The sequence below is a fragment of the Temnothorax americanus genome, unplaced genomic scaffold (genome assembly GCF_048541705.1).
Source record: "Temnothorax americanus isolate GAGA-0224 unplaced genomic scaffold, ASM4854170v1 Scaffold133, whole genome shotgun sequence".
NCBI classification, from domain to species: Eukaryota; Metazoa; Arthropoda; class Insecta; order Hymenoptera; family Formicidae; genus Temnothorax; species Temnothorax americanus.
Window position 1 is genome coordinate 30,866 of NW_027509268.1, and position 15,347 is coordinate 46,212.

General features: G+C 38.7%; 2 protein-coding genes and 1 pseudogene across 2 annotated transcripts; 1 reads left to right on the plus strand and 2 right to left on the minus strand.

The window, feature by feature from the left end:
* Positions 1 to 983: 983 nt before the first annotated feature.
* LOC143894254 (uncharacterized) lies at positions 984 to 3,435 on the minus strand. Its single transcript, XM_077400398.1, has 5 exons — positions 3,213 to 3,435; positions 2,964 to 3,109; positions 2,500 to 2,725; positions 1,774 to 2,402; positions 984 to 1,400 (listed from the first exon to the last, which is right to left on the minus strand). Exons 1-5 carry the CDS (start codon positions 3,433 to 3,435, stop codon positions 984 to 986), a joined length of 1,641 nt encoding a protein of 546 aa, XP_077256524.1.
* On the minus strand, positions 2,394 to 5,513 carry LOC143894250 (uncharacterized; annotated as a pseudogene).
* A 4,952-nt stretch (positions 5,514 to 10,465) lies between these two features.
* Positions 10,466 to 11,905, plus strand: LOC143894249 (uncharacterized). Its single transcript, XM_077400396.1, has one exon. The coding sequence runs from the start codon at positions 10,621 to 10,623 to the stop codon at positions 11,809 to 11,811; it is 1,191 nt and encodes a 396-aa protein (XP_077256522.1). The 5' UTR covers positions 10,466 to 10,620; the 3' UTR covers positions 11,812 to 11,905.
* Positions 11,906 to 15,347: the final 3,442 nt, after the last annotated feature.

Below are 15,347 nucleotides of genomic sequence, written 5' to 3' on the forward strand. Positions count from 1 at the left end.
GGGTTCGGCAGCGCTCGATATTTCCGAGATGGTTATCACGGTAGGCACGGTAAGTCCTTTCGGATTTTTCGGGTGCGGAATTTGATGATAGCACTTCGTGCTTTTCTCCGCCCGATGGGCGGCATCCGGCTGATGTTTGCCGGGAACGATGCGTTTTCGGGGCGCATCGTTACATTTTTAATAGATATTTTCCAACCATAATAAACTGCGAGCCGACTAAATTGTCAGACTTGCAACACAGCTGTGGTAGGAGTAGTAAAATCCCCTCCCTCCCCCCTAATTAAATCATTTCGATTTAATTTGATGCTAAGCATCTAAATAACTGTAAAGAAATTATTGTAAAAAATATTATCTCAGCTATGGTTCTAGCCTGGAACCTCTCTCATTTCGTGAAGGGTGCCATACCAATTGAGACTAATTTTAACTGATGTTGGTGAAGTTGGCATATCATTTTCAAGCATCAAAAATAAAAGGGAGTTCTTGTTGCATGTAGTCAAGATTTATAGTTCCTGATACTTTTTAGTAATTCTTCTTCTTAGTCGTACTTTGCTTCCGAACGTCGTGACTTCTCATGCAGTCCTGTGCACAATCTCTCTCCACGCCTCACGGTCCTCCGCCACGCGCATCACCTCCCCCAGTGGCATGTTTATCCAGGTCTTCATCTGGTCAATGTAACAATTTGGAGAGCGTCTCCTTCGCCGTTTTCCATCGACTTTCCCCTGGACAACCAGCTTCTCCATGCCGTCTCGTCTGATAAGATGTCCGAAGAACCTCAGAATCTGCCTCTGAATGTTTGCAAGCAAGCGAGTGTTTGTGTTGATTCCCAGTTCTTTTAGGATGGAGCTGTTTGTTCTTCTTGCCGTCCAAGGGATCCGCAACATCGTACGGTAGCACGTTATCTCAAAAGCCTCTATTCGTCTGCGGCCTGCTTCGTTTATTGTTCATGACTCCGATCCGTAGCTAGCGATGAGAAAGACCAAGGCCTACACTAATCTCTTTTTCGTTTCCTTGTTCACGTGATGGTCTTTCCATACTCTGGTTAGACTAGAGAGTGCGGTTTTGGCCATGCTAATTCTTTTCTTAATTTCTCCTACACAGTTTCCTTTATTAGAGATTTGAACGCCAAGGTAGGTCAGCTCGTCCTTCCTTTCCAGGTCCTGTATGGTCTGGAACCGATTAGGTAGCACTTTCTGCCTGTCCACCGTCATCAGGCAGCATTTTGACCGGTTCAGTTTTAGTCCGGCCTTTTCACTATATCTCTCAACGCGTTGAAGTAGTTCCGCCATTTCTTCTTCCGTAGTTGCTAGAAGTGTTGTGTCATCAGCGTAGCGGAGATTTGACATTTTCCTGCCACCCACAGATACTATCCCGTTCCAATCTGTCATGGCCCTTCTCATGATCTATTTCCCATAGATATTAAATAGGAGTGGTGACAAGACGCATCCCTGTCTAACCCCTTTCTTAACCCGGAATGCCTCGGATATCTCTCCTTCAATTTTAACATAAGCCTTGTTATGTACATAGAGTGATTTTATGAGTTGTTTCAAGTAACCAGGTACTGCTATTTCTCCTGGTACTCTCCACAGGTGACTCCAATTAACGTTATCAAAGGCCTTGGAGTAGTCCAAAATACTCGTAGCATTTCTCTATCGTCTGTTTTACGTTTTTTATTTGGTCTCTTGTGCCTTTTTCAAGTACAAACCCGGCTTGTTCTGGCAAAATTTGTGGCAGAAGGTATGGTTTTAGTCTCTCCTGTATAATATACAGCATCACCTTGCTGGCATGATTTATTAATGAGATGGTTCTATAGTTCGAACATTTCTGTTTGGATCTCTTTTTGTGCAGTGGTATGTAGATCGATTCTGTCCATTCTGTTGGCCAATCGCCAGTTGTCCATATCTTGTTACATATGTGATGCAGTATATCCGTTTCGCGTTCACTCGTTGCTCCAATTATCTCCCTCATTACTCCGTCAGACCCTGCAGATTTTCCTTTTGATAGTCTTCGTATCGCCGCTTCTACCTCGCTCCTCATGATTGATGGTTCCGTCAGGTCCGTGATTCTCTTCGGAGGTTCATTGCTTTGGTTTTCGTTGTCTACCATGAGGCATTTGCAGTATTGGCACCACTTGTTTAGAATCTCGTTCTTTAAGGTAAGTACTCTTCCCGTATCGTCCTCGATTGGCAACTGTTTTGTACCGAAGTTTTTTGTCAAGAGTCGCATTTTCCGGAACATGTCTCTTGATTCATTTTGATTCCTATGTGCCTCTACCTCCCGACAAATGGTTATAATGTGTTCATTTTTATCTTTAGCCAAGGCCTTGTTAACTTCTTTTGTAATGTAATTGTATCTCTGGTGTATGTAGGTGTTGTTAATTTCGTCTGCTTTGATTTTCTGGCACTCTTTAATGAGTGTCTATGAGTGTATGATGAGATATCCATGACTTCCTCGGGTTATTTTTCTTTGGTTCCAATTTTTCTGCTGTCAGTTTGATCTTACTTTTCATTTTGCACCAGAGTTCATTCGCGGTCGAGCCCTGTATGCACTCTTCCGAGATTTCAGCCACGATTTCCGAGACTCTGTCCCTGTATTCCTTATTAGTTTGTAGGTCCCATCTGTTGGTTGCCCGTATTTTTTTGGGTGGTTTTCTCAGTTTGAGACTTAATTCTGCTACTAGGGCGTTATGATCACTTCCACACTCCAGTCCCGTGTAGGTCTTGACATCCTTTATTGTCGTACCCTATCTTCTTTTAATGAGTAAGTAATCGATCTTGTTCTTTGTACGCCCGTCCGGTGATCGCCATGTACAGGCGACGAAGGTGATGTTGGAAATATGTGTTAGCGATGAGTAAGTTATTTTCTGCATAAAATTACAGGAGCATCTCTCCACGTTTGTTCCTGTTGCCTAGACCGTAGTTGCCCGTTATCTTCTGTGTGTGCCCATCGTTCTCTGTGTCTCCCACCTTCGCGTTAAAGTCGCTCGGCACCACAAGTATTTCCCTGTTCTGGCATTTTTCGATAGTTTCAGCCATTTTTCTGTAGAAGTTTTCACTTTCCTCTTGCGTGGATGTTGATGTTGGAGCGTATACTTGTATAATGTTTAAATTAACTGGTTGGGCACATATTTTAACAGTGACTATTCTGTCGCTTACTATTTCATAGCCTAGGACCGCTTCTTTAATAGCTTTATTAATTATTATTGCTACGCCTACTAGAACATGTAATTAGGTTGTTATTGTTGGAGATGAAATGTCCGCTGGTTTTCCAGTGGGTCTCTGATATGCCCATGATTGCGATTTTCTTCAGCTCCTCTTCCAGAACATGGAATTTTCCCGGTTTGTTTAGTCCTTGAACATTCCAGGTTCTTATTCCGAGTTTGTTGGATCTAGATTTGGTATCAGTCGCATATTTTCTGTGGACAACCTGGTCCTCCATTGGTCCACAACTAATAGCCTACTTTACACCCGCAGACTTGGAACTGGGGCGCCGGTTGCCAACCGGATCGCCAGACGCTAGCCTCACTCTTGTGTTGCACTGCATGATAAGTCTTCTTGGGACAATACTTCCACGGTAGGGTCCCGCTTCTTTCCGTGGCGCAGTTTCATCGTTGGTCTTCCGACTATGGCCCTCTGATCCGGCCTTTAGAGAATTTATTATTGTAATAGCCCGGCGTCAGTTATGACACAGCTGCTGCCTTGTGTCATTTTTCACCATATCTGGCTACCCCCACTCAGTTCAGCCTGCAGGTCAATGCAGTCGCCCGGGGTGTGGCGCTAAAAGCCATGAGTGGGAGCTAGGGATCTTGTGAGGACCAGGCATCAGGGTCCACCGTTTAGTAATAGTTCTGGTAAAACTCCACGATTAGGGCCTATACGAGAAATCAATTAGGAGGGAGTAAATTTAATGTATTTTTGCCTCCTAAATCCAAAACTGTTGATAAAATTTGGAGGTCGCTTGTATTTTCCTAATTTTCCAAAATATTGTCATAAAAATGACAAGAAAACGCTAAACTTGTTTGGTTTTTTAATCGTGTTAATTTTATTTATCAAACGTAAGTGCGGATTAATCATAAGTTCTAACTATAATACTACTACGTTAGATTCTTTTTTGATGGAAAAAATTTTCCAATAACCTCGAAAAAAGCGACTATTCGTTCGTCAAACTTGTATTGCCGTTTAAAAAAAAGATTCTGTCATATATCCGATGAGATGTTTCTCTCGCGTACCATATCGTGGAATATTGGCTCGAACTTCTCGCCATGTTCGATTGATGTTCTGGGTATGAGCTCCTATGGCAATATTACATTTATGCCCTTGTTGCGTATCATTGTAAATGTAAAATATATAGATATAATTCAATAATATATATGATTTAATGATAAAACAGTATTACAAATTTTATTACCAGTTTCCGGATTTACAAAATTTATCGAGTGGTTTACAGTTAAGTGAATGAAGTTCTCGTTGTTTAAGTAATCGTATGCCCGTCACATATCCGATATTTTTGTTGTTTTTGGCAAAATTCATTTTTTTATTACATTCAACAATGTTTCTCGGGTGCGATTTTCAACCGGCACAATGAAAGCTTTGCCTGTATCACAATCAAAATCAACAAAAATTTATTTGCCTGTAATTAGACATCCACGATTATATTTTCCCTTGCCAATTTTGGCTTCATCTATCTCGACGACAATTCCCTCTCCTCCAATTGGGTTTTATTGATCTTCAAGCCAAAAAACGCACATCTGAAATAAGATGCAGTTCAAAATTGTTAAAGCAAAGAATAGTTGATATATTGAAAAGTAGGGTAAAGTGCATATTTCGGATCAGATCCTAATTCGAATCAGCAAAGAAGTGCCTCTCTAGCCGACTGTATTTATCATGTATGGATTTTTTTCGCTATTGTATAGCTATATCTCTTATAGCTATAGACAAATAGTAAAAAAAATCCACATATGATAGGTACAGTTGGCTAGGAGAAGCATTTTAAATTTGCTAATCCGAATTAGGATCTGATCCGAAATATGCACTTTACCCTATATATACAATTTTAGAAAATATAAATATAAAGTATTCTCTGGTTTTTTTACTTACTTCGTGGCAAAAAGTTGATCAATCAACAATAGTACTATTGCTCAGTTCTAATTCTTGTTTAAAGAATGCATAACGTGGAGAACGTATAAAAATACCCAATAAAACGGATAATTGTAACATTGAGATTAGAATTGGCTAGCCACGTATTACTTATAATACTTTGTTTAAATTTACACTGTAAAGTTTTTTTTCTTATTACCGTATTTGATAATAACCGTTTTTCGACATCAAAACAATAACGTTGACATATTCAAAGCAAGTTTGTTTTTACATCACGAACATATCATTTCCGTATTGATTACGCCACATTTTCGCAAAAACCCTGTTATTAATTTATTTCGGTGCTCACACATCGATAGAAATTCAAATAATTTTATTTTTCCGTAGATTGTTATCGCAGAACCACTAACAGACTGAAGTGTTCAATCGTCGATCGAACAATGTGACATTAAGTAACTGACGTTAAGTGCGCTACTAGGGATGATGTTATGATCAAGAGACATGGTAGTGTCTCGTGCCAAGTACACACGAAGCGAGACCGCATTTTCGTATCATAACACGAGAATTGTGTTTACTTGATTTTTCGTATAGGCCCTAAAATATACATCTTATCTTAGAAAATACAAGCGACCTCCGAAATTTTATTAACAGTTTCGGATTCAGAGGGCAAAAATACATTAAATTTACCTCTTCCCAATTGATTTTTTGTATAGGCCCTAATTGTGGAGTTTTACTATAGTTCTAGTGATTTTACCCAAAAAAACAGTCGATCGATAAAATGATCTGCTAACTTCCCGTAGCAGACCATTTTCTAGCAGATAAAAAATAAAAGGGAGTTCTCCTCGCATACAGTCCAGTTCTATAGTTCCTGATATTTTTTGTAGATATCTTAATGTAGATATCTTAGTAGCTGATAAAATTAATCGTCAAAACCGGAATGGAAGAAACACTTATTGCAGCTTACAAAATTTTATTTCGTGAACCAGTCTTTTACCATCAAAGGCGAGATACCGACCGTACTTGTAACTATTAACTTATCGGTTGTGGTGTACGTTGGGCCGTGTGAACCGAAGTCCTTTTGAATTCAAGCGCCTTAAGAACTATAAATCGCATTACACATTTACGTGCTTAAGTCTCCGATGTTCCCAACGACACAACAGATGTATCATTGATTGATTGTTTTCATAGATTTTGGGAGGTTTTGAGAATTCCACTCCGAATTCCTTTAGAAGATTCCTCGTCCATATTAGATCTGTGAATGATGTTGCTAAAGCAACATACTCCGCTTCAGTCGAAGATTGCGCTACCGTAGTCTGCCTCCTTCGTACACCATAAAATTTCCGTACACCTGTATAAGGTATCCAGTGGTTGACTTTCTATCAGCTTCGCTTCCATAATTTGCGTCCGCATAACATATTAACGGCTTTTTTATTCCTTTTCAAAAACACAGTTCCAGCTTTATTGTTCCTTTGATGCATCGGAGTATTTGTTTCAGTCCTGTTCACAGTTTGTCCGTTTGCCGCATTTGGTATCTGTTTAAGTAGTTTACTGCTACGCTTAGATCGGGTCTGGTTGCAAGCATAGCATACATTAAGCATCTGATCAATTCTCGGTATGGCTTCGACTCATCCAGGAATTCCGCGCCTTCGTGTAGAGTACTCTTAAGTTCCATCGGCGTTTTCGCAGCCTTGCATTTGTTCATCCCAAAGCGAGTTAACAGATTCTGCAGATAACCAGGTTGACTAACAATGAGTCGTATTTCGTCTTCCGTTCTGACTATATTTATTCCCAGAAATAAGTGTAGATCGCCAAGATCTTTCATACAGAAACATTTCTTCAAGTTGTCTTTCAGTTTTTTTATTTCTCTAACAAATTATTTCCTGAAATGATAATATCGTTAACATAAAAAAGCAGATAAACTTTTCCTTCTTCTATATCCTTCACATACAAGCATTTATCTGTTTCTGCCTGTTGAAAACCCTGATCTTTCATTTCCGTGTAGAAAGTCTCGTTTCATGACCGCGGAGCCTGTTTCAGGCCATATAGGGCCTTCTTCAATTTGCACACCTTGTTTCCACGAACTTGAAATCCTATACGGGTGACTTCATGTAAATCTCCTCCTTAATTCGTTAACCGTGTAGAAAGGCATTCTTCATATCTAGTTGACAAACATGTAGGTTCCTTTCATTAATGATTGCTAGCAGAGTCTTGAAAGTTGTCAGCCTTACAACTGGCGCATAAGTTTCCTTGTAATCGTATCCACACCGCTGTTCGTTGCCTTTGACTACTAATCGCGCCTTATAACGGTCAATTTCTCTGTTGCTATTACGTTTGACTTTGAATATCCATTTGCAGTTGAGTGCTCGTTTTCCAGGTGGAAATTCGACTACTTCCCAAGTATCATTTTTTATTAAAGCATCTATCTCCTCCTGTATTGCACTTTCCCATTCTTCTTTATCTCTTTTTCCTTGAATTTCTTCGAACGTTTCCGGTACATTTTCTACAAATGATTCCGCGCGTAACGCTAATGCTGCATAATTTTTCAAATATTTTAATTTATTTTCTCTCTCTGTCACACACACACACACACACACACACACACACACACACACACACACACACGCACACGCACACGCACACGCACACGCACACGCACACGCACACGCACACGCACACGCACACGCACACGCACACGCACACGCACACGCACACGCACACGCACACGCACACGCACACGCACACGCACACGCACACGCACACGCACACGCACACGCACACGCACACGCACACGCACACGCACACGCACACGCACACGCACACGCACACGCACACGCACACGCACACGCACACGCACACGCACACGCACACACACAAGCACACGCACACGCCCACGCACACGCACACGCACACGCACACGCACACGCACACGCACACGCACACGCACACGCACACGCACACGCACACGCACACGCACACGCACACGCACACGCACACGCACACGCACACGCACACGCACACGCACACGCACACGCACACGCACACGCACACGCACACGCACACGCACACGCACACACACACACACACACACACACACACACACACACACACACACACACGTATATTTATATATAAATTTGTTAAATTATCAATATATTAAATTTTAATTTTATTTATTATTTTATAATAAAATGAAAAATTATATAAACTGTTTAAAAGTTCTACAAACAATATTTTTTACAATACAAAGTATTATTAGCTTTTTTCATCAAAACAGCCATATACATTTAATCCTTTTTTTACTATCTAAATAGTTTAGCTACAAATTAATTTTTTCTGACAGAAAACTTTTCCATCCATTTTCTAAAATAGTCCTAGTTCAATTTCAGGAAAAAGGTTTTATGACTAATTTATTTTTTGTCTAGAATTAAATAATATTGTTTTTAGAATTAAATATTATGTTAATCACAACCATGTTGATAATACTATATAATACTTATTTATTTTCAAATTAATCATATAAAAAATACAGAGTAAGACATAAATTAGACTTTTAAGTAGTTTCACTAAAATATTTTTAAATTTTATACGTGGACTCCTTTCTCTCTCTCTCTCTTTCTCTCTCTCTCTCTCTCTCTCTCTCTCTCTCTCTCTCTCTCTCTCTCTCTCTCTCTCTCTCTCTTATGAACCCTAGACAGTCTGCGTATCGCTCGGGCCACAACACCCAGTCTGCGCTTCTGCGTATTTGTGATGATATTAAGAAGGCAATCGACAATGGCCTTCTCGTGATCATGATTCTCTTTGATTTCAGTAAGGCGTTTGATACGGTCTTGCATCTTCGACTTCTTATTAAACTCAAGATCTTAGGATTCTCAGACTCAGTTCTTTTATGGTTATATTCATATCTTACAGGCCGTTCTCAGTCTGTAGTGGATGATGCGGGATGTCTTTCGGCTTGGTTGTTGATGCTTAGTGGTGTGCCTCAGGGATCTGTACTTGGTCCTCCATTGTTCTCCCTCTACATCAACGATATTGGTAAAGTCTTGAACTACTCTGAGCATATGATCTTTGCTGATGATATCCAGATATATCGCCTAAGTCTACTCTCCGATCTACTTCACAATCTTAAGCTAATCTCTCAGGATGCTAATGCCATCTTTAATTATGCAAAGGAGAATGGTCTTAATCTGAATCCTGCTAAGTCTAAGGTGATTATATTTGGCAGCAGGGCCAATGTTGGCAATATAGATCTCAATCTTCTTCCACCGATAATGGTTAATCAGATACCCTTACCATATGTGAGTGAGGTGAAGAACTTGGGAGTCTTTTTTGAGTCTGATCTATCTTGGAGAAAACATATCTTATTTGTCTCGCAGAAGGTCCATGGTGCTTTATACAAGTTAAGATTTAACCAGAATTCTCTCTCCACTGAGTTGAGGATCAAGCTTGTTATGACTCTGGTTCTACCCCATATTGATTATTGCTGTTTGGTTTATCATGGCCTGAGTGGTGATTTGAATAGTAAATTGCAGAGACTGGTTAACTGTTGTGTCAGATTCATCTACAACTTGCGGCGTGACGAGCATATAACGCCGTTTCGACGTCGCCTCGGATGGCTTTCAGTGGAGAACAGAAGACTGTATTTTATCGGGTGTCAAATGTATCGTATTGTTCACATGAATTCGCCTGTGTATTTACGTGAACTTTTCACCCCACTTGATCCACTACTAAGAAGATCTGACAGACTGACCACTTCTTCTCATGTTTTCCATATTCCCTTACATAGAACAACTACCTACAGGAACTCCTTCCATCTTTCGTCCATCTATTTTTGGCATGCTCTTCCTGTTCAAATTACATCGGCGTCTTCGTTTTCAATCTTTAAAAGTCTTCTTCGTGCTCATCTGTTCTCTTCTGAATTTGAGTGTTAGTTCGTGTACAGGTCGGGTCGTACTTGCTGGGTTTAGTATTAGGGTTAGTTTTAGTTTTAGTTTTATTTTAAGTTTTTTTTATTTTTTTTTTAAGTTAATTTTAAGTATCATTATGTTACTCACTTAGTGATGTATGCGGAAGTAATGCTTATATTTTTTTGTAGTTTGTTTACTGTTCTTGCTCTTTAGCTTATGCTCGGGCATATAAATATATCAATCAATCAATCAATCAATCAATCTCTCTCTCTCTCTCTCTCTCTCTCTCTCTCTCTCTCTCTCTCTCTCTCTCTCTCTCTCTCTCTTCAGCAGAAGCAGACGTGTGAAACATCGCTCCGTAAAAGTGTTAACTTTTGGGTGGTTTAGAAGTGAGGGAGAGTGTTAAAAAGTTGTGTAACGAATATCTTCATAGACCGGGGGTAGCCATGAGTGTTACCTAGCCGGAATATGTTGATACATAGACACGAGAACTGCATTTCGTACAGAGGTCATCGAAGCCTCGTACGACAGGTAGACATCGGCGACGAACACAAAACGCTGACGTGTGAAAGTGACGTGTTATAGTGACGAGTCAAATAACTGTCTCTGCCGATATTAGCAGAATGAACGAGGAATACGCCGAGTATCGATGCTCGGCATGTAAGAAGGCGATTAAGAGCAGAGCCGTTAAATGTAAAATTTGCCCAAAGCTTTTTTACCATCCAGGATGTGTAAATAAGCATAAAATTATCGACAGAAACCAAGAGTACGTGCCGTGTAAAGGCCCATATGAGGAATTCGTAATTGATAGTGAGAAGGTGCCGGCGGCAGGGAGAGACAGGACATTATCTACAGGATCTACAGGATCTACAGGATCTACAGGAGCGTTCACAACATCGAGCAGTGGAAGTAAAGGATCAAGCATGGATATAAAAGTAGACTGGATTATAAGAACTGTCAAAGAAATAAAAGATGAAACGCTGCGTAAAAATGAAATTAAAATAATGATTAAGGAGGTAGTTCATGAAGAATTAAGTAATGTTAAACAAGAGCTGGAAAACTTGAAGAAAATAATACAGGGAATAGAGTATGGATCGAAGGCAGGAACGCAAAGAAGCTACAGTGAAGCGGTTAAAGAAAAGAAGAAAGAAAGTCTTATAATTGTTAAGCCGAAAGTGCAACAGGAGAGTGAAGACACGAAAAAAGTGATTAAGGAAAAGGTAGATATAAAGAATATGGCAATGGGAATAACGAAATTAAAAAAAGGAAGCAAAGGAGTAGTAATCATGGGATGTGAAACTGGAGAGGAGGCAAAAAAGCTGAAAGAGACAGTTCAGGCTAAACTAGGAGAGAATTATAAAGTAACGGAGTCATCTAAGTCAAAACCAAAGGTGAAAGTTATTAATATAAATATAGAAGAGATGAACTTAGATGATAATAAACTTATAAGTACGATAAAGAAGCAAAATAAAATAGATACAGTAAATATGCGAATTGTGAAGAGAATGGTCAAAGTAAAGAATGATCAAAGAAGAGGAAATGAAGAAGGATCAATAATAGTGGAAGTAGATGAAGAAACACATGAGATGATATTGCAGAAAGCAAAACTAAATGTAGGATGGAAAAAGTGTCCTGCATTTGATCACATCAGTGTCAAAAGATGTTTCAAGTGCTGGGGATATTTTCATATCGCGAAAAATTGTAAGAGAGAAGAAACATGCTACAAATGCGCGGGGAATCATAACTCGCGTGTTTGTACAGCGACGGAGAAAAAGTGTGTGAACTGTATGTTCAAAATCGAACATACAATTTGAAGATAAATGACGACCATGAAGCTATTAGCCGGGAATGTCCGACCTTTATAAGGGCGTTACAGGAAGAGAAGAGGAGAGCAGGCTGGGAAGAGGAATAGCAACGCAGAAGAAAGAAGAAATTTTACTGTATACAAATGCGCAGAGCTTGACAGCGCATAAGGATGAGATTCAACATCGGATTATGAAGAAAATATATCCTGCGTTCTTAGCATTTTTCGGAGACCAGATTGACCGAGGATATTGAAGACAGTGAAAGTGAACGTTTCTGGTTATAGTATAACTAGATGTAATGCTGAGAATAGAAATACAGGAGGCGTTGTTCTATATGTAAGGAATGATATTGTTTACGAGACAGTGTTAGTAAGAAAATTAGAATCGAATTGTTGGTGTGTCGCGGTAGAAGTAAAAGATAAATTATATAAAGGAGTGATAGTGGTAATATATCACTCACCTAGCGCATCGCACGGGGATTTTATAAGATTTTCGAGGATATAGTAAAGGAGTTAATAATAAAGGGAGAATGCATGGTAATAGGAGATTTTAATATAGATCTTAGGACGGACTCGTTTTATGCGAAGAAACTGCAAACGACAATGTTAAGTCTGGGTATGAAGCAGTATGTAAATGAACCGACGAGAATCACGAAAGGACAGTCAAACAATTATAGATCTAATCTTTGCTAATAATAATAAAACAGTGCACGTAATTCATGAACCTAAAATTACGGACCATGCGTGGCTGGAAGTTGAGTTGAGTGTGAATAAAAGTGAAAGTAATATAGAGAATTTAGCGCTAGGAATTACAAAGAGTTTGATGAAGAAGAATTTGTTATGTTAGTAAAAAATTAAATTACAGGAAAGTCAGGGTTGGCAGTGTGTATGTATGGGTGTGAGTGAGAAAGCAGAAAAATTTGTCAATAGTATAGTAGACGCGTTAGATATAATGGCACCTAAGAGAAATCTAGAATTCCGAAAGTAGTGGGAAGGGAAAAAATGGTTCTCAGATGAAATAAGAGAACTGCGGATAGGAGGGATGAGGCATTTAGGCAAGCAATGTATGCCAATACAGAACAAAGCTGGTTGCAATTTAAAGTTTAGAATCTAGAAAATTTAATTTAAAGAAAAAAAAAATTTAAAAAATTTTAAGTTTTTTAATAAGGAAAATCCTACACTAGGGAAAAAATTTTTAAAAAAATTTTTAGAGGCAGGAAAATTTCAAAAAAATAAAGAATAAAATTTTTAAATATTTAAAAACTAATTTTTTACAAAGGGCAATTAGGGAAAAATTTAAAATTATTTATACAAGTTTTAATTTAAAAAACTATAATCAGGATAAGCACAGGCGCAGGTAAAAATTTTTATGCTAGAAAATAGGAAACTAGGAAAATTTTTGGGAAAACACGTAGAAAAGAGAAATTGTTAAGGGACGCCCCAAAAAAAGGAGGGAAAAGGGGGAAAAACTAGGAATTTAAAAAAAACGGCGAATAAAAAAGGGAAATTTTTTTTAATAAAAAAAACTCTCAGAGTGGTTGTGCCCCGAAAAGGGGAAACCAAAAACCGACCCAAAAAAAAACCAAAAAGGCGGGGTTTTTGGCCAAAAGTGTTCCATTTGGGAAAAGGGAAAATATAGAAAAAACAAAAAAATTTAGAAAAAAAGATTAAAAAAAAGGGTTTAGAAAAAAAATTCGGAAAAGGAAAAAGTTAAAAAAAACGATATTAGGAAGGGAATGGGGGGGGAATTTTTTAGGATCTAAGAGGTTTCTAAAGGGAAAAACGGGGGAAAAATTTTATCAATTGGAACAGGGGAAAAATTTTTAAGGTTTTTAAATTTATCAACGAAAAGAACTCAAAGGTAGATTTTAAAAAAATGGCAAAAAATGGAAGGAAAAGGATTCCCCAAAAGGGCGTATTGGGCCTTTTTATTTTACTTTCTAAATGTATAATAAAAATCGTCCGAAGGTTAAGATAAAAAATTTTCCGATGAATTTTTTAAAATTTTTGAGGGGAAAAATACGCAGAATAGAAAAGGAAATGAATTTTATTTTGTTTTAAATAGAAGAAAATGGTGAAAAAAAGCAAAAAAATGCAGGGGGGAAAAGAAAAAATAATAATTTTAAGTGTAAAAAAGAGTAAGAGGTAAAAATGTTTAAGTTGAGGAAAGAATAGGGGTCGAAGATGAAACCTAGGATAAATTGCGATAGGTTTTAATTTTAAAATCACGTGATTTTGCTAAAGAAAAAGAAAAAAAAAAAAGTTTTTTAATGAATAGGAAATACATATCGGTTATACCAAGACGATTTAAACATCAAGCCCTTTTTTTGAATTGGCAAGTTTTAATTCGATAAAAAGGGCAAAACGGGTAAAAAAAGGCAAAACGAGGGGGATACTGCAACAATAGAATACCAAAGGGAGAATCAAAAACGCGCATTTAGTCCAAAAAAAAAGGCAAATAAGTGTGTAATTTTTAAAAAGGGGAAAAATGTTCCCGGAACAAAAAAAAACCGTTAAAATTGGGGAAAAAAAAGATAGGAAACCCCCGAAACCGGGTTTTTAAACAAAAGTTTGTGGACGGAATGCGCAAAAAATATTTTTATGAAGGGAAAAAATGTATAACCCCCCACCCAAATTAAAAATGCGAAAAAAAAAATTTAAAAGGTGCAAAAAAGCTTTTTTAGTATAAAATTAAGAAAAAAAGCTGAAAAAAAAAAGGTCATTAAAAAAACCCCCCAAAAATTTTTTTTTTCTTTCCCCCTTTCTTTTCTTCTCCTTTTTCTTCTCTTTTTTTGTATCGGTGTGTCACGCTGTATTCTTGCTCCTGCTTTGAGTTGATCTGTTTTTCTGCCGTGAGTTGCCTCCGGGCCTTTTTGTTGCAGATTTGAACAAGGCTTTTGTTGCTTGTCACGCGCCTTATTCGCTTTCTTGGAGTTCGCCACATAATTCTGAGTATTTTCGTGGCGAGCTTCATTACTCATCCTAACCTTGTTCTTGGAAACATCTGTGAAATTCTCGGAAATACCCATACAATACGCCGACCCCTGCTGCGCATGCGCCTGCCTTATCTCTCAACACCTCACTTTTCTCGGGTCTGACATGTGCATGTGGTTATCTGAGTGCCGCTTGCTGTGATCTGCGTGGACTTGCTTTTGTCTCGTCTGATTGGTTGCTGCGTGACGCCGGTGGTGATTTCTGGTGTCATTGCGTCGGGTGACACATGAGAGGAAGCAGACGTGTCGAAACGCGTGCTGTGTGACGCGTGGCGGATCGGTCTATCGATATATCGATCACTATCGATATGGAAGGTATAGCTGAATACCGGTGCGCAGCGTGTAAAAAGTCTATTAAAAATCTTGTCGTGAAATGTAAAGCGTGTGCTGGTGTTTTTTACCATCCTGGATGTGTAACCAAGCACAAGATTCAAGACGGAAACCGGGAGATTATATCGTGTCCCGGCCCGTTTGAGAAGATTATGATTGAGGATGAAAAAGAAGTGGAGAAAAATAAAACAAGGACAACGACAGGAAGACCAATGGGAGCTAC

Bases quoted from the DNA above. Each gene is read 5' to 3' on its own strand.
- LOC143894254 (XM_077400398.1), bottom strand. From the start codon at position 3,435: ATGGAGGACCAGGTTGTCCACAGAAAATATGCGACTGATACCAAATCT. The intron at 3,110-3,212 runs GTAGGCGTAGCA...GTGCCCAACCAG, and splicing joins CAACCTAATTACATGTTCTA to TTAATTTAAACATTATACAA. The intron at 2,403-2,499 runs GTAAGATCAAAC...CACTCATTAAAG, and splicing joins ACTCTGGTGCAAAATGAAAA to AGTGCCAGAAAATCAAAGCA.
- LOC143894249 (XM_077400396.1), top strand. From the start codon at position 10,621: ATGAACGAGGAATACGCCGAGTATCGATGCTCGGCATGTAAGAAGGCG.